Here is a 24,699-nt window from a genome sequence, read left to right as displayed (position 1 = left end):
GGTAAAGGTAGGCTCGTTGCTTTTTACCTTTAACCTTACTTGCTGAAGGGTAAAAAGTAGGGTAGAGTGATTGTATTGTGGTAATGTAAAAGTGAAGGTAAAGGTAGGCTCGTTGTTTTTACATTTTAACTTTTACCCTGCCGAGGCCGACACCCACACTGAGCCTCTCCCCAATGCTCTCCCTTGACGTCGATTGCATCGCCGACCGCTTCATCAACCGGCCACAGCTGACCAGGGTGGTGAAGTATGGTCACGCGTTACCACCTCCACCCGCACGGCTTGGGAAGGAGCGGGCTGTCATCATCCAGCAGTAGATCGATAAAAGCCAGTGTTTTTTCCGGATTATAAGACGCACTTAAAAAAAATGTAATGTAAAAAGCTGGGGGTGCGTCTTATAATCCGGCGTGTGTGCGTGTCTTCTTGAACGTGAACAAAAGTGTACCTAGCCTGGCACAATGTCCCTCGTGGTGGTGGATGCGTCTTACAATGCATATACGCTGTGCACGCTGGGCTTTCCCCCACCCCACCCCCATTAAACGCGTTTCGTAATTCAGCACTTCGGGGTGGGGCTGGTGGTGTTTTTATCCAAACGACGCCTCGTAGTTGCTTTTGCCACACCGCCCCCGCCCGCCATCCAACAGTCACCGTGCAACGCCCCTGGCTTGTGTTTTCAACTCATTCTCTCCGTTCATTCATTCATTCAAAGCACATTCAGTGAAGCGAGGTCGAAGCGCTTCGCGATCTCCTCCCTCTCTCTCCCGTCCATCCGCGTTGTCCGCTGCCTCCACCACACCCGCCTCCGGCTACGATGAGCGACGCCGAGTCGGAGACCGTCCAGGATTTGAAGGCGCTCGTGAGTCCAGGCCAAGGCCGCACAGACCCCCCCCCACCCGCTTTGTTATCGTCGTCACGTCAACAACAACAATAGGAACTAAATTTTGATTTAAAGCTTTCGTGACTGCAGGGATTCATCTTCTTGGTTCTTTCGGTAAAGTCACGTAGAAGGGAAGTAATAAAATAATAAAAATAAAACATAATAAAATTATTCTCACGACGTTTCGGGCACAACGCAAGCAGCCGTCTCAGGTGAAAACCAGGTCCGTCGAGGCGACAGCGTCTGAATGAAACAGCACACAAGCTTGGAGCGTATATATAAGCTGGGCGCCTTGACGAAGGAATTTGCATATCAATAGGAATTTCGCATATTTATGGGAAATGCAGGAATGTGATTAGTACTACATATGCATGTGCATTATGCAGGATTAACAGCATCAAAGGGAACTGCAGTTGCTGCTGCTGCTGCAGGAACCCCATACTTCTCAACATCCTTATCGGCTGGGCGCCGTATGAGCCTGACAACTCAATTTGCTTCTTCAAGAATACGGAGAATACACTACACTATACACTACTATACACTACACTTTACAGTACATTACACGATACACTACAATGTACATTTTACCATACACTACACTACCATACACTACACTACTATACACTACACTATACACTACACTATACACGACACTACTATACACGACACTACTATACACGACACTACTATACACTACTATACACTACTATACTCTACACTACTATACACTACACTATACACTACACTATACACGACACTACTATACACGACACTACTATACACCACTATACTCTACACTCGACACTACACTGTACACTATACAGTATATTACACGATACACTATACATGTCATGATACACTACACTATACATTCTACTATACACTACACTACCATACACTACACTACTATACACTACACTACTACTATTGCGAGACTGCCTCAAGTTGAAATAAACCAGTCCCTTGCTGTTCTACCATCCATTGAGGAAACCAGCAAAGCCATAACACTCCTCTCATCAGGCAAAGCTCCAGGGTCCGATGCCATTCCAGCAGAAATCTACAAGGCTGGAGGGCCTCGCTTAGTCGAGAAACTGACCGACCTCTTCCGATCTCTGTGGAACTTAGAAGCCGTTCCCAAGGAGTTCAAGGATACCACTATATAATTTAATTTTAATTCTTTTTTTTATATAAAAGTTTCCGTGCGCTCGCGCTTGCGGGGGATTTGGCTCTCGGACGATGGTATTTAACACTGAAATAATTTGCCAGGCGGCACGCCCTAAGCCCCGTGGTGGGTATAGGCTATTCCGTTTTCCTGTCCGTAAACTTTAAAGTAGTTTAATTAACACATTTGTGCCGTTTCTATTATTCATTATTTACTTATTGCATGACATCGACTGTACCAAGTGACGCCAATTGCGTGGGGGGGGCGGACCCTGCCAAGTCATGCGCGTTCGCCCCAGCTCACGGGAAACATTTTCTTTTACGCGTTTTACAGTCAACACGTTGACAAACATTACAATAATAATGTTTGTGTGCAGATAAAAACTCGGCTTCATTGTTTACCATTATAAAACAAGTTCACAGATGTTACAATAATTCAGTTTTTGTGAAGATAACTACTCGGGTTCATTGTTTACCATTATGAAACGAGTTGACATGTTTCAATAATTATGTTTGTGTACGCAAAACTCTTTTTGGATTTTTGGGTTGCTCAATTTCCCCTTTTTTGATGTAGCTTTTATAACGCTGCCATGGTCTACTGCCAGTCTGTGATTTTTGCTTATTTCTTCAATGCATTTCTATTGTTTTCATCGCTCACGTCACGCTATTTACTTATACATAGTACTGCGATACTGATAGCTGTGCCATCATCGGGGATTGCTGTGCCCGTCGATGTGTGTGTGTGTGAGTCCATGTGTGTGTCTTTGAGTCCATATGTATGTGCGTGTAGAGCCATGCGTGTCTTTCACTCAATGTGGGTGTCTTTTTCGAACGGACAACGTCAAAAGTGTTTATGTGTGTGTGTTAGTCCATGTGTGTGTGTCAGTCGATCTGTGTGCATGTACGTCGATGTGTATGTCAGTCCATATGTGTGTGTTAGTCCACATGTGTGTGTAAGTCTATACATGTGTGTGTGTGTCACTCGATGTGTGTGTGTAAGTCAATGCGTCTGTGTGTCATAGTCCATATGTGTATGGGTGTGTCAGTCTATGTATGTGTAAGTTCATGTGTGTGTGTCTTAGTCCATATGTGTGTGTGTAAGTACATGTGTGTTTACGTCAATGTGTATTTTAGTCCACGTATTGCTGTGTGCGAGTCGGTGTGTGTGTGTGTGAGTCGCTGTATGTGTGTACGTCCATATATGTGAGTGCAACTCCATGTGTCTATATCTCAAGTGGATGTCTGTGTGACAGTCGACATGTGTGTGTGTGTACGGCAATGTGTGTGGCACTCTATGTATGTGTGTGTGTCACTGTATGTGTGTACGTCGATATGTGTGTGTAACTCCATGTATGCGTATCTCAAGTACATGTCTATGTATGTGTGAGTCCATATGTGTGTGTCTGTAAGTCGATGTGTTTGTGTGTCTCAGTCCATGCGCGTGTGTGTTAGTCGCTGTGTGTGCATGCCTCCATGTTAGTCAGTGTAACTTCATTTATTTGCGTGTCTTTAGGTCCATGTGTGCATCTTAGTCCATGCGTGTGCTTTATTGACCTGCTCAAGGCCTATGATACCATCAGTAGGCCTGGCCTCTGGGTTGCTCTTCGTGCTTTCCGAGTCCCGAACCCACTCATCACCATCCTTAAGGACCTTCATGATGGTGAGCGGCCCCGCATCTTAACTACGTGGCCGTGAGTCAGAGCAATTCCCTTTACACCTTGGGGTGCAACAGGAATGTCCTCTGCCTCCCACATTGGACCACGTAGTTCGTCAAGCCTTCAATGACTGTACCGGAAGAATTCCCATCTGCTACAGATACAATGGGAGGCTGATCGATGCCCAGGTGCGGTCAAGGGATGGCTCCCTATTGCTCAACCACGTTATGTATGCCGATGATCTGCGAATGGCTGCTCACTCGGAGAAGGAGTTCCAGGTGCTGCTGCTGAACCTGGAGCTTGCCACCAACAGGTGGGGCCTTACCATCAGCCCAACCAAAGCTAAGCATCTGCCTGGCTATTTTGTACCATCGGACACTCCACCCCCACAACTCCCAGTTGGTGATGGGCCAGTTGTGGAGACAGTGGAGAGTTTCCCTGGGCAGTGTGCTAATGACCGGCTCCGGTTTAACAGCAGAGGTCTCACTCCGAATCAGTCGAGCTGCAGTATCTTTTCATTGGCTGCGTAACGCTGTGTGGAAGCTACCTGGTCTATCACTTCGTACGAAGCTTCAGGTGTTCTCGGCCACGGTCATTCCCTCCCTTCTCTACGCTTGCGAAACTTGGACCCCCCTAATGGAACATCTTCGCCAGTTAGAAACATTTAGGCTGGCCTGCCTACGATCCATCCTGGCTTTAACCAGGCTGCATTGTGTGAGGAGCTCACAAATCCTTGAAAGATGTGGACAAAGTCCCATCGGTGACCATCCGGCAGGCAAGGCTGCGTTGCCTGAGTCATGTAGCCCGCATGGCCAGCCACCACATGCCTAAACAGCTTTTGTTCCGCCGGATCGAGGGGGCTAAACGGGGGCGGCACGGGCTGGAGAAGACATGGGAGTTATGTGCTACAGGAAGACTTGGAGCTGAGTCCACTTGCGGATGACTGGTACCAGCCGTGTCAAGATCGGCCACTGTGGAGGAGGCTCCTGAAAGACGCTACTGGCCAGTTGGAGGCAGTCACCCTCCAACAACAATGGAGGGCGGAGGAGCGACGCTCGCAACAACGAGCGGAGCGCCGGGTTTCTAAAGCACAGAAAGTTGCCACAGTAGGGGCCACAGGTGCTGCATCAGCCAGTCGTCTCAGTCAGTCGACCTGTGCCATCTGGGTTTGCCCCGTGACCTCTTGCCAGCGGGCGTTCGACACTTTACATGGCCTCAAGGTGCACATAGCCTGGCACAAGCGTTGTTGTGACGTCACCGCCACTTAGTGGCGAATGGCGGTTGTTGTTCAGTCTATGTATGTATGTGAGAGTCCATTTGTGCGTGTAACTCTATTTTTGTGTATCAATGGATTTGCGTGTGTAACTACATGTGTCTGCCTTTTTCGCCCGGGCAACGCCGGGTACTCACCGCTAGTTATCTAACCTATATAATTCATTTTTTGTCTGTCTGTCTGTCTGTCTGTTTGTCCGTCTGCGTACGCTCCCTTCCGGGGGATTTAGCTATCGGACCGTGGGGTTCGCCGAGATTAAATTTTGCAGGTGGGCACGCCCCCGGCCCGCGGTAAACTTAGGCATTTCCGATTTTTCGTCTCTAAATTTTAAATCGGACCGATTATCGATTTAGTGCGATTGCTCTTTATTTAGTTACACAATCTAATTATTTATTTATTTAATATTGCCGGTCGGCGCGGACCACGGCGGTTGCCCCTGGCAATGGGTAGCAACAACTTCGCTGCGGGGTGGACGCCATTTTTAATTCCCGTTACAAATATGCGCACGCATTAACACGCGATTCTGAGGTAAATTCATCAAAGTTTCACGTCCTCTTCACTCCCCTTCCACCCCAATGTGTGTGAAGTACCGGTGAAGACACTTGACGCCGAGGTGGAGGCACACGGATATTTATTTAACACAGCTCGTATGTGACATACAGCACTGGAGGGGGTATCGGCCCCCTCACCCGACTAGCTAAGGATACACTTCCTAGCCAAGTCCTAGCCTGCCTCACGGTCCTCCACTACTGGGCTAGGGGAGGCTACTTGGCCCGACACTGGTAAGTCGGGCCGGTACCCGGAGTCCCAGACCAGCTCTTAGAAGAGCACCGGCTCTGGCTTTCGGGACCACGCCGCTGGCTCAGTCCTGTTCGGCCCTGATAAGGACATCGAACGAGGGGAGTCCAGGGCTCTATCTAAGACGTCTTCAGCCTTCTTGGTTAACTATAACATAACTCTCCCCGAGCCCCTATAACGTCCCCTTTTATACCCAACCCTCCTTGAGGGGTGGGGCCCCGGGGGATCATAACGCCAAACCAGCCCCCCCCAGGGTGTCTGGCTCGGACGTCGCAGAGGGCATCTCCCTGTGCACACACGTAGCCCCGCCCACTGTGTTTGTTTCCCATAGACTGCCATACATAACGGCCCTCTCTCTAACACCCCTACATCACTCCCCCCTGCATAGCTCGCAGCCGTCCCGGCTGCCAACATACACAATGACAATAAAAATGAATTTATACCGTAACCGCGCGTGTGCCTCACTAATTTTCAACAATAACAAGAACGGCAACAAGAACACAACAAAATGCAACAGCAAGAAGAGAAAACAACCCGACGCACCCCCCCTTGAATAAATACGAATTCCGTAAAAAAAACAAGCTATATACAATTTGCAGGGAACCCACCATACACACAACACCAGGTGAACCCAACGTACGTACATTTCAATGGGCAGGGAACACACCCCCCACACTACACACAATGAACACAACCTATATACATGAAAACTGGCTAACTCACTCGAACCTTACGAATCTCCAGCTCACTGTTTCAACGCGCCTCAGAGGGTCTGAACCTCCGAGCCGTCAGGTCAAGCCGTCAGCCATAGCATGACGGGACCACCCTCCCTGAGCCATGTGAGCGCACAGCCCACAAGGCTAGACAAGCCACAGAGTGTTTTAATCTCCGGGCTGTCAGGTCAAGCCGTCAGACACAGCCTGACGGGACCACACTCCCTGAGCCATGTGAGCACACAGCCCACTAGGCTAGACATACCACGGAGTGTTTTAATCTCCGGGCTGTCAGGTCAAGCCGTCAGACACAGCATGACGGGACCACACTCCCTGAGCCATGTGAGCACACAGCCCACTAGGCTAGACATACCACGGAGTGTTTTAATCTCCGGGCTGTCAGGTCAAGCCGTCAGACACAGCATGACGGGACCACACTCCCTGAGCCATGTGAGCACACAGCCCACTAGGCTAGACATACCACGGAGTGTTTTAATCTCCGGGCTGTCAGGTCAAGCCGTCAGACACAGCATGACGGGACCACACTCCCTGAGCCACGTGAGCACACAGCCCACTAGGCTAGACATACCACGGAGTGTTTTAATCTCCGGGCTGTCAGGTCAAGCCGTCAGCCATTGCATGACGGGACCACACTCTCTGAGCCATGTGAGCACACAGCCCACTAGGCTAGACATACCACGGAGTGTTTTAATCTCCGGGCTGTCAGGTCAAGCCGTCAGCCATTGCATGACGGGACCACACTCTCTGAGCCATGTGAGCACACAGCCCACTAGGCTAGACATACCACGGAGTGTTTTAATCTCCGGGCTGTCAGGTCAAGCCGTCAGCCATTGCATGACGGGACCACAACGCTCATGTTAAACACGCAACACTCACAGGGCCATCCTGGTCAGGATCTGCGCCCCAAGATAAGTGACAGCCAGCACCACAATTCCAAATCCCTGGCAGCATGTCACCATCGCAATTTAACACCATCACAACACATACACCTCACATCCCGTATCCGTACCCCTCATCTCCGAGACTCGCATTGCAGCAATGCAGCTGTACCAACCGAGTGGAGAGAGCGACGCAATTAACGGAAACGCACCCCCGATCCATGTAGAACACAAGGAGCATTCCCGCACAAAAGACATCCTACCATCACAACACATACACCTCACTTCCCGCATCCGTACACCTCATCTCCGAGACTCGCATTGCAGCAATGCAGCTGTACCAACCGAGTGGAGAGAGCAACGCAATTAACGGAAACGCACCCCCGATCCATGTAGAACACGAGGAGCATTCCCGCACAAAAGACATCCTCTGTGCAACAACGGACAGGAACCAACCAGTGGGTTTGAAACAACCCGAACCTGTAATTTCAAAATCCCCTTCAACATTAACCAAATAACACTCGCACAAGCCAAAATGCAAAAAGAACAGAGGGAAAAACCGTCCGCGAGGAACACAAAACCGGAGAGTCAAACTGAAAAAAAGTTCCTCCCAGCAGTGTCTCCATAGTCGGAACCCTCTCTTCAATCACGGACCCCTCTCGCTCTCACCACCGATGCCCTCCCCCGCTCTTCTTACTTCAATGGGGGGAGGGAGGCCCGTAATCACAGGGCTGCAGTGGTACGCCGCTAGGCCGGCACACAAGGCCCACAAGGCCGGCACACAAGGCGCAAAGCGCACAAGGCGCAAAAGGCGGGAACGCCGGCACGTTGAAGTGGCGTGAAACGCCGGCATGGTGCAAATGGCGGGAACGCCGACACCGCCGAAACGGCGCGAACGCCACAGCCAATTTCGCCATCACTCACCAACACCCGGCCACTCCCTTGCCACCAGCAGCTGGTCGAGTTGACGGGCGACGTCGTTCCAACTCGCCGTCGATGGCGAGCAGCCCGGGCCCGCAGCCTCTGATGGAGCGCAGCGGTTGTTGTAGATTCCTGCGGGCAGATGTCACCTCCACTCGGCTGTGCGTCGGTGCGAGCGGCCGATGGGATCGCCTGTCGCGGTGGTGATGACGTCGCAGCTTCAGCGACGGCGATGCCGGAGTGGATGTGTAGGCTGGCCACGCCCCGAACAGCTGCAGCGTCGATGGCGGGAGTTTCAAACTCGGGCCGCTCCGAAATGGCGGGAAGGCGCCCTGGTCGCCGGCCCGCCTCAGCCCGTGTTGAACCACCGGCCCCCAGCCGCGCGACGGTCTCCAGCGCGGCGGCAGCGGCACACAGCAGCCCCGCCAGCCTCCCGTGAGCCAGCCGCAACGCGTCCGGCCGTGGTCCTTCCTCACTCAGATGCCCCGGTAAGGAGACATCAGGCCCCGGCTGCACCATGGCTTGTGTAGCCGTCTCGGGCTAGACGATCTCGGCAGTATCTTCCTCTTTCGGTACTTTGGCTCGCGCTGTCCTCCGCGTGTCCATGTTCGAGTTTTACTTCTGACACCAGTTGAAGTACCGGTGAAGACACTTGACGCCGAGGTGGAGGCACACGGATATTTATTTAACACAGCTCTATGTGACATACAGCACTGGAGGGGGTATCGGCCCCCTCACCCGACTAGCTAAGGATACACTTCCTAGCCAAGTCCTAGCCTGCCTCACGGTCCTCCACTACTGGGCTAGGGGAGGCTACTTGGCCCGACACTGGTAAGTCGGGCCGGTACCCGGAGTCCCAGACCAGCTCTTAGAAGAGCACCGGCTCTGGCTTTCGGGACCACGCCGCTGGCTCAGTCCTGTTCGGCCCTGATAAGGACATCGAACGAGGGGAGTCCAGGGCTCTATCTAAGACGTCTTCAGCCTTCTTGGTTAACTATAACATAACTCTCCCCGAGCCCCTATAACGTCCCCTTTTATACCCAACCCTCCTTGAGGGGTGGGGCCCCGGGGGATCATAACGCCAAACCAGCCCCCCCCCAGGGTGTCTGGCTCGGACGTCGCAGAGGGCATCTCCCTGTGCACACACGTAGCCCCGCCCACTGTGTTTGTTTCCCATAGACTGCCATACATAACGGCCCTCTCTCTAACACCCCTACATGTGCAATTACTATTATAGGGTCGGTAGATAATAAAATTATAGCGATTAGACAATATTATTGTAAGATACCAATGAAAATACAACTGTGTAATTAAAATTATAAACCCGACCGCGCCAAGAATCGATTCTCTGAATCGCGAAAAGGAATCGAATGTTGTAGATTCATTTAGAATCACCTTATTTCCGTTTAATAAAGTTGGTTATAGAGTTGATATAAACTGCTACGAATGGGAAATATCCGGCGTTGACTGGGGCTAAAATATAATTAATAACTCCTGAAAACTTTAAAACATAACATAACAATGAAAATAAAACTCTGTAATTAAAAATGGAAACCTCCTATGCGCCAGGAATCGATTCTTTGAATCGCGCAAAGGAATCATCGAAGGTTGTAGATTCCTTTAGGAGCGCCTTTAACATGTGGTGAGGGAGAGAGTGGTGAGGGGGAGAGTGGTGAGGGAGAGAGTGGTGAGGGGGAGAGTGGTGAGGGGGAGAGTGGTGAGGGGGAGAGTGGTGAGGGAGAGAGTGGTGAGGGAGAGAGTGGTGAGGGAGAGAGTGGTGAGGGAGAGAGTGGTGAGGGGGAGAGTGGTGAGGGGGAGAGTGGTGAGGGGGAGAGAGGTGAGGGGGAGAGTGGTGAGGGGGAGAGTGGTGAGGGGGAGAGTGGTGAGGGAGAGAGTGGTGAGGGAGAGTGGTGGTGAGGGAGAGAGTGGTGAGGGAGAGAGTGGTGAGGGAGAGAGTGGTGAGGGGGAGAGTGGGAGGGGATTGGGAGGGGAGAGAGTGGTGAGGGGAGAGAGTGGTGAGGAGCGAGTGGTGAGGGGAGAGAGTGGTGAGGGAGAGAGTGGTGAGGGAGAGAGTGGTGAGGGAGAGAGTGGTGGAGGGAGAGAGTGGTGAGGGGAGAGAGTGGTGAGGGAGAGAGTGGTGAGGGAGGAGAGTGGGTGAGGGGGAGAGTGGTGAGGGAAGAGTGGTGAGGGAAAGAGTGGTGAGGGGAGAAGTGGTGAGGGGGAGAGTGGTGAGGGGGAGAGTGGTGAGGGGGAGAGTGGTGAGGGGGAGAGTGGTGAGGGGGGAGAGTGGTGAGGGGGAGAGTTGGTGAGGGAGAGAGTGGTGAGGGAGAGTGGTGGTGAGGGAGAGTGGTGGTGAGGGAGAGTGGTGGTGAGGGAGAGTGGTGAGGGGGGAGTGGTGAGGGGGAGAGTGGTGAGGGGGAGAGTGGTGAGGGGGGAGAGTGGTGAGGGGGAGAGTGGTGAGGGGGAGAGTGGTGAGGGGGGAGAGTGGGAGGGGGAGAGTGGTGAGGGGGAGAGTGGTGAGGGGAGAGTGGTGAGGGGGAGAGTGGTGAGGGGGAGAGTGGTGAGGGGGAGAGTGGTGAGGGGGAGAGTGGTGAGGGGGGAGAGTGGTGAGGGGGAGAGTGGTGAGGGGGAGAGTGGTGAGGGGGAGAGTGGTGAGGGGGAGAGTGGTGAGGGGGAGAGTGGTGAGGGGAGAGTGGTGAGGGGGAGAGTGGTGAGGGGGAGAGTGGTGAGGGGAGAGTGGTGAGGGGGGAGAGTGGTGATGGGAGAGTTGTGAGGGAGAGTGGTGGTGAGGGAGAGTGGTGGTGAGGGAGAGTGGTGGTGAGGGAGAGTAGTGGTGAGGGAGAGTAGTGGTGAGGGAGAGTGGTGGTGAGGGGGAGAGTGGTGGGGAGAGAGTGGTGAGAGTGGTGAGAGTGGTGAGAGTGGTGAGGGAGAGAGTGGTGAGGGGGGAGAGTGGTGAGGGAGAGAGTGGTGAGGGAGGTGGTGAGGGAGAGGAGAGTGGTGAGGGAGAGTGGTGGTGAGGGGGAGAGTGGTGAGGGAGGAGAGTGGTGAGAGTGGTGAGAGTGGTGAGGGGGAGAGTGGTGAGGGGGAGAGTGGTGAGGGGGAGGAGAGTGGTGAGGGGGAGAGTGGTGAGGGAGAGAGTGGTGAGGGAGGAGTGGTGGTGAGGGAGAGAGTGGTGAGGGAGTGAGTGGTGAGGGAGAGTGGTGGGAGGGAGAGAGTGGTGAGGGAGAGAGTGGTGAGGGAGAGAGTGGTGAGGGAGAGAGTGGTGAGGGGGAGAGTGGTGAGGGGGAGAGTGGTGAGGGGGAGAGTGGTGAGGGGGAGAGTGGTGAGGGGGAGAGTGGTGAGGGGGAGAGTGGTGAGGGGGAGAGTGGTGAGGGGGAGAGTGGTGAGGGGGAGAGTGGTGAGAGGGGAGAGTGGTGAGGGAGAGAGTGGTGAGGGAGAGTGGTGGTGAGGGAGAGAGTGGTGAGGGAGAGAGTGGTGAGGGAGAGTGGTGGTGAGGGGGGAGAGTGGTGAGGGAGAGAGTAGTGAGGGAGAGAGTGGTGAGAGGTGGTGAGAGTGGTGAGGGGGGGAGTGGTGAGGGGGAGAGTGGTGAGGGGGAGAGTGGTGAGGGGGAGAGTGGTGAGGGAGGAGAAGTGGTGAGGGAGAGTGGTGGTGAGGGGGAGAGTGGTGAGGGAGAGAGGGTGAGGGAGAGAGTGGTGAGGGGGAGAGTGGTGAGGGGGGAGAGTGGTGAGGGGAGAGTGGTGAGGGGGAGAGTGGTGAGGGGGAGAGTGGTGAGGGGGAGAGTGGTGCGGGGGAGAGTGGTGAGGGGGAGAGTGGTGAGGGGAGAGTGGTGAGGGAGAGAGTGGTGAGGGAGAGATGGTGGTGAGGGAGAGAGTGGTGAGGGAGAGAGTGGTGAGGGAGAGAGTGGTGAGGAGTGGTGAGAGTGGTGAGGGAGAGAGTGGTGAGGGAGAGAGTGGTGAGGGAAGAGTGGTGAGGGGGGAGAGTGGTGAGGGGAGAGTGGTGAGGGGGAGAGTGGTGAGGGGGGAGAGTGGTGAGGGGGAGAGTGGTGAGGGGGAGAGTGGTGAGGGGGAGAGTGGTGAGGGGGAGAGTGGTGAGGGAGAGTGGTGGTGAGGGAGAGTGGTGGTGAGGGAGAGTGGTGGTGAGGGAGAGAGTGGTGAGGGAGAGAGTGGTGAGGGGGAGAGTGGTGAGGGAGAGAGTGGTGAGGGAGAGTGGTGAGGGGGAGAGTGGTGAGGGGGAGAGTGGTGAGGGGGAGAGTGGTGAGGGGGAGAGTGGTGAGGGGGAGAGTGGTGAGGGGGAGAGTGGTGAGGGGGAGGGGAGGGGGAGAGTGGTGAGGGGGAGAGTGGTGAGGGGGAGAGTGGTGAGGGGGAGAGTGGTGAGGGGGAGAGTGGTGAGGGGGAGAGTGGTGAGGGGGAGAGTGGTGAGGGGAGAGTGGTGAGGGGGAGAGTGGTGAGGGGAGAGTGGTGAGGGGGAGAGTGGTGAGGGGGAGAGTGGTGAGGGGGAGAGTGGTGAGGGGGGAGAGTGGTGAGGGGGAGAGTGGTGAGGGGGGGGAGAGTGGTGAGGGGGGGGGAGGAGAGTGGTGAGGGGGAGAGTTGGAGGGAGAGTGGTGGTGAGGGAGAGTGGTGGTGCGGGAGAGTAGTGGTGAGGGAGAGTGTGGTGAGGGAGAGTGGTGGTGAGGGGGAGGAGTGGTGAGGGAGAGAGTGGTGCTGGGAGAGAGTGGTTGAGAGTGGTGAGAGTGGGTGAGGGAGGAGAGTGGTGAGGGGGAGAGTGGTGAGGGGGAGAGTGGTGAGGGGGAGAGTGGTGAGGGGGAGAGTGGTGAGGGAGAGAGTGGTGAGGGAGAGTGGTGGTGAGGTGAGAGAGTGGTGAGGGAGAGTGGTGGTGAGGGAGAGAGTGGTGAGGGAGAGAGTGGTGAGGGGGGGAGTGGTGAGGGGGAGAGTGGTGAGGGGAGAGTGGCGAGGGGAGATAGTGGCGAGGGGAGAGTGGCGAGGGGGGAGAGTGGCGAGGGGGAGAGTGGCGAGGGAGAGAGTGGTGGTGAGGGAGAGAGTGGTGAGGGAGAGAGTGGTGAGGGAGAGTGGTGGTGAGGGGGGAGAGTGGTGAGGGAGAGAGTGGTGAGAGTGGTGAGAGTGGTGAGGGGGAGAGTGGTGAGGGGGAGAGTGGTGAGGGGGAGAGTGGTGAGGGGGAGAGTGGTGAGGGAGAGAGTGGTGAGGGAGAGTGGTGGTGAGGGAGAGAGTGGTGAGGGAGTGAGTGGTGACGGAGAGTGGTGGTGAGGGAGAGAGTGGTGAGGGAGAGAGTGGTGAGGGAGAGAGTGGTGAGGGAGAGAGTGGTGAGGGGGAGAGTGGGTGAGGGGGAGAGTGGTGAGGGGGAGAGTGGTGAGGGGGGAGAGTGGTGAGGGGGAGAGTGGTGAGGGGGAGAGTGGTGAGGGGGAGAGTGGTGAGGGGGAGAGTGGTGAGGGGGAGAGTGGTGAGAGGGAGAGTGGTGAGGGAGGAGAGTGGTGAGGGAGAGTGGTGGTGAGGGAGAGAGTGGTGGGAGAGAGTGGTGAGGGAGAGTGGTGGTGAGGGGGAGAGTGGTGAGGGAGAGAGTAGTGAGGGAGAGAGTGGTGAGAGTGGTGATGAGTGGTGAGGGGGAGAGTGGTGAGGGGGGAGAGTGGTGAGGGGGAGAGTGGTGAGGGAGAGAGTGGTGAGGGAGAGAGTGGTGAGGGAGAGTGGTGGTGAGGGGGAGAGTGGTGAGGGAGAGGAGTGGTGAGGGGGGAGAGTGGTGAGGGGGAGAGTGGTGAGGGGGAGAGTGGTGAGGGGGAGAGTGGTGAGGGGGAGAGTGGTGAGGGGGAGAGTGGTGAGGGGGAGAGTGGTGAGGGAGAGAGTGGTGAGGGAGAGAGTGGTGAGGGAGATGGGTGGTGAGGGAGAGAGTGGTGAGGGAGAGAGTGGTGAGGGAGAGAGTGGTGAGAGTGGTGAGAGTGGTGAGGGAGAGAGTGGTGAGGGAGAGGAGTGGTGATGGTGAGAGTGGTGGGAGAGAGTGGTGAGGGAGAGAGTGGTGAGGGAGAGAGTGGTGAGAGTGGTGAGGGAGAGAGTGGTGAGAGTGGTGAGGGAGAGAGTGGTGAGATGGTGAGGGAGAGAGTGAGTGGTGAGGAGAGTGAGTGGTGAGGAGAGGTGAGTGGTGAGAGTGAGTGTGAGTGGTGAGGGTGAGTGGTGAGGGTGAGTGGTGAGGTTGAGTGGTGAGGGTGAGTGGTGAGGGTGAGTGGTGATTGGTGAGGGTGAGGGTGAGTGGGGAGGGTGAGTGGCGGTTGTTAGTGGTGATTAGTGAGGGGTGAGTGGTGAGGGTGAGCGTGAGTGGTGAGGGTGAGGTTGAGTGGTGAGCAGTGAGGGTGAGTGGTGATTGGTGAGGGTGTGATTGGTGAGGATGAGTGGTGAGGGTGAGTAGTGAGGGTGAGTGGTTGTTGTGAGGGTGAGTGGTTGTTGTGAAGGTGAGTGGTGAGGGTGAGTGGTAAGATTGAGTGGTGAGGGTGAGTGACGGTTGTGAGAGGTGATTAGTGAGTGGTGAGGGTGAGTGGTGAGGGTTAGTGGTGAGCATGAGTGGTGAGGGTGAGTGTTGAGCGTGAGTGGTGAGGGTGAGTGGTGATTGTTGAGGGTGTGATTGGTGAGGATGAGTGGTGAGTAGTGAGGGTGAGTGGTGAGGATGAGTGGCGGTTGTGAGTGGTGATTAGTGAGGGGTGAGTGGTGAGGGTGAGCGTGAGTGGTTAGGGTGAGGGTGAGCGGTGAGGGTGAGCAGTGAGGGTGAGTGGTGATTGGTGAGGGTGTGATTGGTGAGGATGAGGGGTGAGTGGTCAGGGTGAGTGGTGAGGATGAGTGGTGAGCGGTGAGGGTGAGTGTTGAGGGTGAGTGGTGGGTGGTTAGGGTGAGTAGTGAGGGTGAGTGGTGAGCGTGAGTGGTGAGTGGTGAGCGTGACTGGTGAGGGAGAGTGGTGAGGGAGAGTGGTGAGGGAGAGTAGTGAGTGGTGAGGGTGAGTGGTAAGTGGTGAGGGTGAGTGGTGATTGGTGAGGGAGAGTGGTGAGGGAGATTGGTGAGGGAGAGTGGTGAGGGTGAGTAGTGAGTGGTGAGGGTGAGTGGTAAGTGGTGAGGGTGAGTGGTGATTGGTGAGGGTGAGTGGTGAGGGTGAGTGGGGAGGGTGAGTGGCGGTTGTTAGTGGTGATTAGTCAGGGGTGAGTGGTGAGGGTGAGCGTGAGTGGTGAGGTTGAGTGGTGAGCAGTGAGGGTGAGTGGTGATTGGTGAGGGTGTGATTGGGGAGGATGAGTGGTGAGGGTGAGTAGTGAGTGGTTGTTGTGAGGGTGAGTGGTTGTTGTGAGGGTACGTGGTGAGGGTGAGTGGTAAGAGTGAGTGGTGAGGGTGAGTGACGGTTGTGAGAGGTGATTAGTGAGTGGTGAGGGTGAGTGGTGAGGGTTGGTGGTGAGGGTGAGTGGCGGTTGTGAGTGGTGATTAGTGAGGGGTGAGTGGTGAGGGTGAGCGTGAGTGGTGAGGGTGAGTGGTGAGGGTGAGCGGTGAGGGTGAGCAGTGAGGGTGAGTGGTGATTGGTGAGGATGTGATTGGTGAGGATGAGTGGTGAGTGGTCAGGGTGAGTGGTGAGCGGTGAGGGTGAGTGTTGAGGGTGAGTGGTGAGCGGTGAGGGTGAGTGTTGAGGGTGAGTGGTGAGTAGTGAGGGTGAGTGGTGAGCGTGACTGATGAGTGGTGAGGGAGAGTGCTGAGGGAAAGTGGTGAGGGTGAATGGTGAGGGTGAGTAGTGAGGGTGAATGGTGAGGGTGAGTGGTGAGGGTGAGTGGTGATTGGTGAGGGTGAGTGGTGAGGGTGAGTGGGGAGGGTGAGTGGCAGTTGTGAGTGGTGATTAGTGAGAGGTGAGTGGTGAGGGTGAGCGTGAGTGGTGAGGGTGAGGTTGAGTGGTGAGCGGTGAGGGTGAGCAGTGAGGGTGAGTGGTGATTGGTGAGGGTGCGATTGGTGAGGATGAGTAGTGAGGGTGAGTGGTTTATGTGAGGGTGAGTGGTGAGGGTGAGTGATGAGGGTGAGTGGCAAGTGGTGAGGGTGGGTGGTGATTGGTGATGGTGTGATTGGTGAGGATTAGTGGTGAGGGTGAGTAGTGAGGGTGAGTGCTGAGCGGTGAGGGTGAGTGGTTGTTGTGAGGGTGAGTGGTGAGGGTGAGTGGTGAGGGTGAGTGGTGATTGTTGAGGGTGTGATTGGTGAGGATGAGTGGTGAGTAGTGAGAGTGAATGGTGACGGTGAGTGGTGAGGGTGAGTGTTGAGGGTGAGTGGTGAGGGTGAGTGGCGGTTATGAGTGGTGATTAGTGAGGGGTGAGTGGTGAGGGTGAGCGTGAGTGGTGAGGGTGAGCAGTGCGGGTGAGTGGTGATTGGTGAGGGTGTGATTGGTGAGGATGAGTGGTGAGTGGTCAGGGTGAGTGGTGAGGGTGAGTGGTTGTTGTGAGGGTGAGTGGTGAGGATGAGTGGTGAGGGTGAGTGGCGGTTGTGAGTGGTGATGGGTGAGTGGTGAGGGTGAGTGGTGAGGGTGAGTGGTGAGAGAGTGGTTAGTTTTGAGGGTGAGTGGTGAGGTTGAGTGGTGAGGGTTAGTGGAGAGTGGTGAGTGGTGATTGGTCAGTGGTGATTGGTGAGGATGAATGGTGAGTAGTGAGGGTGAAGTTGAGTGGTGAGGGTGAGTGGTGGTTGTGACGGTGAGTGGTGAGGGTGAGTGGTGAGGGTGAGTGGTGAGGGAGATTGGTGAGGGAGGTTGGTGAGTGGTGAGTTGTGAGGGTGAATGGTGAATAGTGAGTGGTGAGTGGTGAGGATGAGTGGTGAGGGTGAGTTGTGAGTGGTGAATGGTGAGGGTGAATGATGAGTACAGTCAATATGCACTGCTGTTATCATACCAGGTACCACCACCACAATATGTACTCCTCTCATCATAGCAGATACCACCACAGCAGTATGCACTGCTGTAATCATAGCAGGTTCCACCACAATATGCACTGCTGTAATCATAGCAGGTACCAACACAGCAGTATGCACTGCTGTAGTGATAGCAGGTACGACCTCAGTCGGTATACATTGCTGTAGTGATAGTAGATACTGCTATCGAGTTGGTAGATACCGCTATAGTAAATACTAAAACAGTCAGTATATACCGCTACAGTCAGTCAATACTGCTACAGTCAGTATATACTACTATACAGTCAGTACATACTGCTACGGTGAGTAGCTACTAGAGTCAGTAGATACTATTATAGAGTGAGTAGATACTGCTATAGATTTTGTAGTTACTACTATAGTCAGTGGATACACTATAGAGTCAGCAGATACTATACAGTTAGTCGTTACGAGTATATAGTCGGTAGATACTACTGTAGGCCCAGTAAATACTACTATGGTCAGTAGTTATTACAGTCACTAAATACTACTACACAGTCAGTAGCTACACATGGCTCAGTAGATACTACGGTACAGTCAGTAGATACTACTACAGAGTCAATAGATACCACTTCCTCTGTTGTATGTAAGGTGTTGTTAGTATATATACCTACGAGGGGTAAAGATATTTTTTGAGGGGGGGGGGAGACCACAATTTTCGGAAACATTTTGACAACTATTTACCCCACACTTTCTACAACTTTTTGGACTTGTGAAAGCCTCTTATATATTTGTTGGTGGAAAACTGTACAAACAGCCCACCGGGCTTTGACAATACCTTAGTATCTGTGTATATATATGTAAGGTTTTTAAGAAAGATATTTTTCACCCGGGCAAAGCCGGTACTTCCGCTAGTTATATATAAAAGTCTCCGTGCGCTCGCGCTTGCGGGGGATTTGGCTCTCGGACGGTGGTGTTTAACACTGAAATAATTTGCCAGGCGGCACGCCCTAAGCCCCGTGGTGGGTAAAGGCTATTCCGTTTTCCCATCCATAAACTTTAAAGTAGTTTAATTAGCACATTTGTGCCGTTTCTATTATTCATTATTTACTTATTGCACGACATCGACTGTACCAAGTGACGCCAATTGCGTGGGGGGGGGCGGACCCTGCCAAGTCATGCGCGTTCGCTCCAGCTCACGGGAAACATTTTCTTTTACGCGTTTTACAGTCAACATGTACACACATGACGCTGCGGATATTTCTTCACAGTGTCATGTCCTCTTCGCCCCCCCCCCCAACACGATGCGTTCAGTTTATACTACAGACTCCGTAGATAATAATATTTTACTGCTTACATAGCATTATTCTTGCACGGGCGGCGGATGTTGGAGAGGGGGTAGCAGCCCAGCCCTAGCCTGGCAACGTGCCAACTCCGCGCCTCGCCAATGTAGGCCAGGACGGGGGCTACGAATCGCACAAGGCCTCAACACGCCTATGCTAAGTACACATTTCCTTGCTTCTTACGCTAACAACTCAAGTCCATTGTTTATTATTGTTAAACACATTAGTTGACAAACATTACAATAATAATGTTTGTGTGCAGATAAAAACTCAGCTTCATTGTTTACCATTATAAAACAAGTTCACAGATGTTACAATAATTCTGTTTTTGTGAAGATAACTACTTGGGTTCATTGTTTACCATTATGAAACGAGTTGACATGTTACAATAATTATGTTTGTGTACACAAAACTCTTTTTGGATTTTTGGGTTGCTCAATTTCCCCTTTTTTTGATGCGCTTTTATAACGCTGCCACGGTCTACTGCCAGTCTGTGATTTCTGCTTATTTCTTCAATGCATTTCTATTGTTTTCATCACTCACGTATTTACTTATACGTAGTACTGCAATACTGATAGCTGTGCCATCATCGGGGATTGCTATGCCCGTCGATGTGTGTGTGTGTGAGTCCATGTGTGTGTCTTTGAGTCCATATGTGTGTGCGTGTAGAGCCATGCGTGTCTTTCACTCCATGTGGGTGTCTTTTTCGAACGGACAACGTCAAAAGTGTTTATGTGTATGTGTTAGTCTATGTGTGTGTGTCAGTCGATCTGTGTGCATGTACGTCGATGTATATGTCAGTCCATATGTGTGTGTTAGTCCACATGTGTGTGTAAGTCTATACATGTGTGTGTGTCACTCGATGTGTGTGTGTAAGTCAATGCGTCTGTGTGTTAGTCCATATGTGTGTTAATCCATGTCTGTGTATCTAATGTAGATATCTGTGTGTCACAGTCCATATGTGTATGGGTGTGTCAGTCTATGTATGTGTAAGTTCATGTGTGTGTGTCTTAGTCCATATGTGTGTGTGTGAGTACATATGTGTGTTCACGTCAATGTGTATTTTAGTCCACGTATTGCTGTGTGCGAGTCGGTGTGTGTGTGTGAGTCGCTGTATGTGTGTACGTCCATATATGTAGGTGCAACTCCATGTGTCTATATCTCAAGTGGATGTCTGTGTGACAGTCGACATGTGTATGTGTGTGTACGGCAATGTATGTGGCACTCTATGTATGTGTGTGTGTCGCTGTATGTGTGTACGTCGATATGTGTGTGTAACTCCATGTGTGCGTATCTCAAGTACATGTCTATGTATGTGTGAGTCCATATGTGTGTGTGTCTGTAAGTCGATGTGTTTGTGTGTCTCAGTCCATGCGCGTGTCTGTTAGTCGCTGTGTGTGCATGCCTCCATGTTAGTCAGTGTAATTTCATTTATTTGCGTGTCTGTAGGTCCATGTGTGCATCTTAGTCCATGCATGTGCTTTATTGACCTGCTCAAGGCCTATGATACCATCAGTAGGCCTGGCCTTTGGGTTGCTATTCGTGCTTTCTGAGTCCCGAACCCACTCATCACCATCCTTAAGGACCTTCATGATGGTGAGCGGCCCCGCATCTTAACTACGTGGCCGTGAGTCAGAGCAATTCCCTTTACACCTTGGGGTGCAACAGGAATGTCCTCTGGCTCCCACATTGGACCACGTAGTTCGTCGAGCCTTCAATGACTGTACCGGAAGAATTCCCATCTGCTACAGATACAATGGGAGGCTGATCAATGCCCGGGTGGGGTCAAGGGATGGCTCCCTATTGCTCAACCACGTTATGTATGCCGATGATCTGCTAATGGCTGCTCACTCGGAGGAGGAGTTCCAGGTGTTGCTGCTGAACCTGGAGCTTCCCACCAACAGGTGTGGGGCCTTACCATCAGCCCAACCAAAGCTAAGCACCTGCCTGGCTATTTTGTACCATTGGACACTCCACCCCCACAACTCCCAATTGGTGATGGGCCAGTTGTGGAGACAGTGGAGAGTTTCCCTGGGCAGTGTGCTAATGACCGGCTCCGGTTTAACAGCAGAGGTCTCACTCCGAATCAGTCGAGCTGCAGTATCTTTTCATTGGCTGCGTAACGCTGTGTGGAAGCTACCTGGTCTATCACTTCGTACGAAGCTTAAGGTGTTCTCGGCCACGGTCATTCCCTCCCTTCTCTACGCTTGCGAAACTTGGACCCCCCTAATGGAACATCTTCGCCAGTTAGAAACATTTGGGCTGGCCTGCCTACGATCCATCCTGGCTTTAACCAGGCTGCATTGTATGAGGAGCTCACAAATCCTTGAAAGATGTGGACAAAGTCCCATCGGTGACCTCCGGCAGGCAAGGCTGCGTTGCCTGAGTCATGTAGCCCGCATGGCCAGCCACCACATGCCTAAACAGCTTTTGTTCCGCTGGATCGAGGGGGCTAAACAGGTGCGGCACGGGCTGGAGAAGACATGGGAGTTATGTGCTACAGGAAGACTTGGAGCTGAGTCCACTTGCGGATGACTGGTACCAGCCGTGTCAAGATCGGCCACTGTGGAGGAGGCTCCTGAAAGACGCTACTGGCCAGTTGGAGGCAGTCACCCTCCAACAACAACGGAGGGCGGAGGAGCGACGCTCACAACAACGAGAGGAGCGCCGGGTGGCTAAAGCACAGAAAGTTGCCACAGTAGGGGCCACAGGTGATGCATCAGCCAGTCGTCTCAGTCAGTCGACCTGTGCCATCTGGGTTTGCCCCGTGACCTCTTGCCAGCGGGCGTTCGACACTTTACATGGCCTCAAGGTGCACATAGCCTGGCACAAGCGTTGTTGTGACGTCACCGCCACTTAGTGGCGAATGGCGGTTGTTGTTCAGTCTATGTATGTATGTGAGAGTCCATTTGTGCGTGTAACTCTATTTTTGTGTATCAATGGATTTGCGTGTGTAACTACATGTGTCTGCCTTTTTCACCCGGGCAACGCCGGGTACTCACCGCTAGTAAATCTATATAAGAGGAAAGGAAATCGGCAGGACTGCTACAACCATAGAGGCATCTCTATACTATCAATCACTGGCAAAATCTTGGCAAGAATCCTTCTGAACCGCCTAATTGTTCACCTAGATCAGGGTCCGGTACCTGAGAGTCAGTGTGGTTTCAGAAAAGATTGCGGAACCACTGACATGGTATTTACTGCCCGGCAGTTACAGGAGAAATGCCAAGAACAAAATGTTGATCTATAAGTTAATTGGCATCGTGCGCAATCTCCATGATGGCATGATGGCCAGCGTCAGAGACCAGCAAGAACTCTCTGATCCATTCCCAATCACAAACGTGGTGAAGCAAGGCTGCGTTTTAGCGCCAATGCTCTTCAGCATGGTGTTTTCTGCCATGCTGCAAGACTCACTCCAGAACCACAACACTGGGATTAACTTCATCTACTGTTTTGACGGTGGGCTATTCAATCTGCGGAGGATGCAAGCCAAAACTAGAGTGGAGGAAGTCACTGTTCGAGAACTTGTGTTTGCTGATGACTGTGCTCTGGCTGCTGGCTCAAATAAAGAACTACAGGACAGTATGGACCACTTCTCCTCAGCTTGTAACAACTTTGGCCTATCAATCAGCACAAAGAAGACTAAAGTTTTATACCAACCTGCTCCTGGGAAACCCTACACTGAGCCAACCATCTTTGTGAATGGGCAAAAGCTTTCAGCCGTTGACAAGTTTATTTACCTTGGTAGTACACTGTCTCGTGCTGTGAACATAGATGATTAAGTTAACATCAGGATTGTCAAGGCCAGTGCAGCCTTTGGACGTCTACGTGACTCCGTATGGGAAAGGACTGGCATCAAGCAGGAGACAAAACTGAAGGTCTACCGGGCTGTTGTCTTACCAACTCTTCTGTATGGGTGCAAAGCATGGACAGTTTACCAGCGCCATGCCAAGAAATTGAATCATCTCCACTTGAGCTGTCTGAGGAAACTGCTGAGGATCAAGTGGCAAGACAATCCCTGACACCGAAGTCCTCAGCAAGGCAAATATCCCCAGCATCTACACCTTGCTTGCGAAGGAACAGCTTAGATGGACTGGCCACGTGACCAGAATGCCCTACGCGAGACTTCCAAAACAAGTCTTCTTTGGCGAGCTGAAGAATGGCAAGCGAGCACAAGGTGGCCCCAAAAAGCGCTACAAGGACACCCTTAAAGATTTCTTGAAGAGCTTTGGATTCGACCTGAAAAGCTGGGAATCCCGAGCACAGGACCGACCTGCCTGGAGAAAAAAAGTACAGGACGGTGCAGTCCTCTGTGAGAGTAGGAGAAGCTTCTGTGCTATCTTGAAGATTCAGCAGCGCAAATCTACCAAGGAAGGACTTGTGGCTGCACCTCAGAGCTCTACATCCTCCCTGACCTGTCCAGTATGCCACAGAGAATTCCGGGCTCGAATTGGCCTGTTCAGCCATCTGCGCACTCATCAAAACCCAACAAAATGACAAACGTGCCATGGTCATCATCAACTTTGATGGACAAACAAGAAGAAGAAGAGAAGATACACCACTATACTCTACACTATACACTACACTATACTCTACACTATACACGACAATACACTACACTACTATACACGACACTACTATACACGACACTACTATACACGACTATACTCTACACTATACACTACACTTTACGCTGCACTATACAGTACATTACATGATGCACTATACATGCCACGATACACTACACTATACATTCTACTATACACTACACTACCATACACTACACTACTATACACCACTATACACTATACACGACACAATACACTACACTACTATACACTACACTACTATACACTATAGTCCACACTGCTATACACTACACTACCATACACTACTATACTCTACACCAGGGGTGGGCAAACCTTTTGACTCACAGGCCACAATGGGTTCTAAAATTTGACAGAGGGGCCGGGCCAGGAACAGATGGATGGAGTGTTTGTGTGAACTAATATAAATGACATGTAAAAATCATGACATGAAAGGATTTGGCCTTTAACAGGTAGCAAAGCATTTATTGCAAGGCAATTTAACAAATTGCACGAACATGAACAATACAAAAACATGTAACGTGACTGATCAAACATCATGAAAACATCTGAGGCCTGCGCCAAACCAATTACCTCACTTGAACTTCTTTATTATCTACATTAACAGGTTAGAGCAGCCACGCAGGCTGTGTGTCGGAGATTTGGCTCCAACCTCGCTGCAGCAACACGTCATCAGTTTCAGTGGGAATAGTGTTGTTGATCTCCCATTTTGGCAGTGCATCCAATTCTGGAGTTATTTTGGTTGTGGCAATTCTCAGGATAGATCTTAGGTGCTGATCCGTTAACTTTGATCTGTGACGGGCTTTGTTGGCGTTCATGACGCTGATTGTCTGCTCACACACATAAGTCGAACCAAACAAAGTCAGTATCTTCTGTGCAGTCCTCCGGAGGTTTGGAAACGTGGCTCTGTTAAGTGAAGTACCAGTTTAAAAGGGTAAAAACCTACTACTATATTTTGCCACTGGTAAAAGAGATCTCATAGAGTAAAAGTCATTCAGTTTAACTTCTCCTTTAGGACGGAGTCAGACTGAAGATCTATCAGTTCCAACTGCAGCTCCTGTGGTGCTGTTTCAGGGTCTTGTGACAGGGGACAGGGACACCAGCTGAAGTGACTGTTCAATGTTTTCGAAATCAGAGAACCTACGGCAGAATTCTCCGTGCAGGTCCTAAAGTGATTTGAGGTATTTTTTTGCATTTCGCGATGCCTCTTCCTGCATGGCAAGTGTGGGGAAATGAGCAAAAGATTTGTTCGCAATTTGTCCGGAGAGCAAAGTAAGCTTGGATTTGAAGGCTTTCACATGTTTGTACATGTCGTGAACAAACTGATCTTTCCCCTGCAGTTTCACATTCAGCTCATTCATGTGTGAAAATATGTCCACAGCAAACGCAAAGTCACTAAGCCAGTTCTTGTCGCTTAGCTCAGGGAATTCGTCAGATTTCCCCATCAACTCCAAAAATGTGATGATGTCCTCTTTCAGCTCTCACACTCGTAACTCTTTCCCCAAACTTAACCAGCGGACACGAGAGTGGTACAGCAAGTCCTGATGATCCGCATCAGTTTCCTCCAGGAACGTAATAAACTGAC

The 24,699-nt window shown here is 52.2% G+C and overlaps 1 protein-coding gene across 1 annotated transcript in view; it reads left to right on the top strand.

Annotated features, from left to right (window-relative positions):
* Positions 1 to 629: 629 nt before the first annotated feature.
* Positions 630 to 24,699, top strand: part of LOC133358049 (heat shock factor-binding protein 1-like) — a 36,506-nt gene continuing 12,436 nt past the window's right edge. The window contains exon 1 of the mRNA XM_061576316.1: positions 630 to 853. Coding sequence (XP_061432300.1) covers positions 809 to 853 — 45 coding nt within the window. The 5' untranslated portion in view covers positions 630 to 808. The remainder of the gene's footprint in view (positions 854 to 24,699) is intronic.

Source organism: Lethenteron reissneri, chromosome 60 (assembly GCF_015708825.2).
Source record: "Lethenteron reissneri isolate LAM-NWPU_2019-01 chromosome 60, ASM1570882v1, whole genome shotgun sequence".
Lineage (NCBI taxonomy): Eukaryota > Metazoa > Chordata > Hyperoartia > Petromyzontiformes > Petromyzontidae > Lethenteron > Lethenteron reissneri.
Note: the sequence above shows the minus strand (reverse complement) of the source record. Positions and strands in the feature narration are given on the sequence as shown.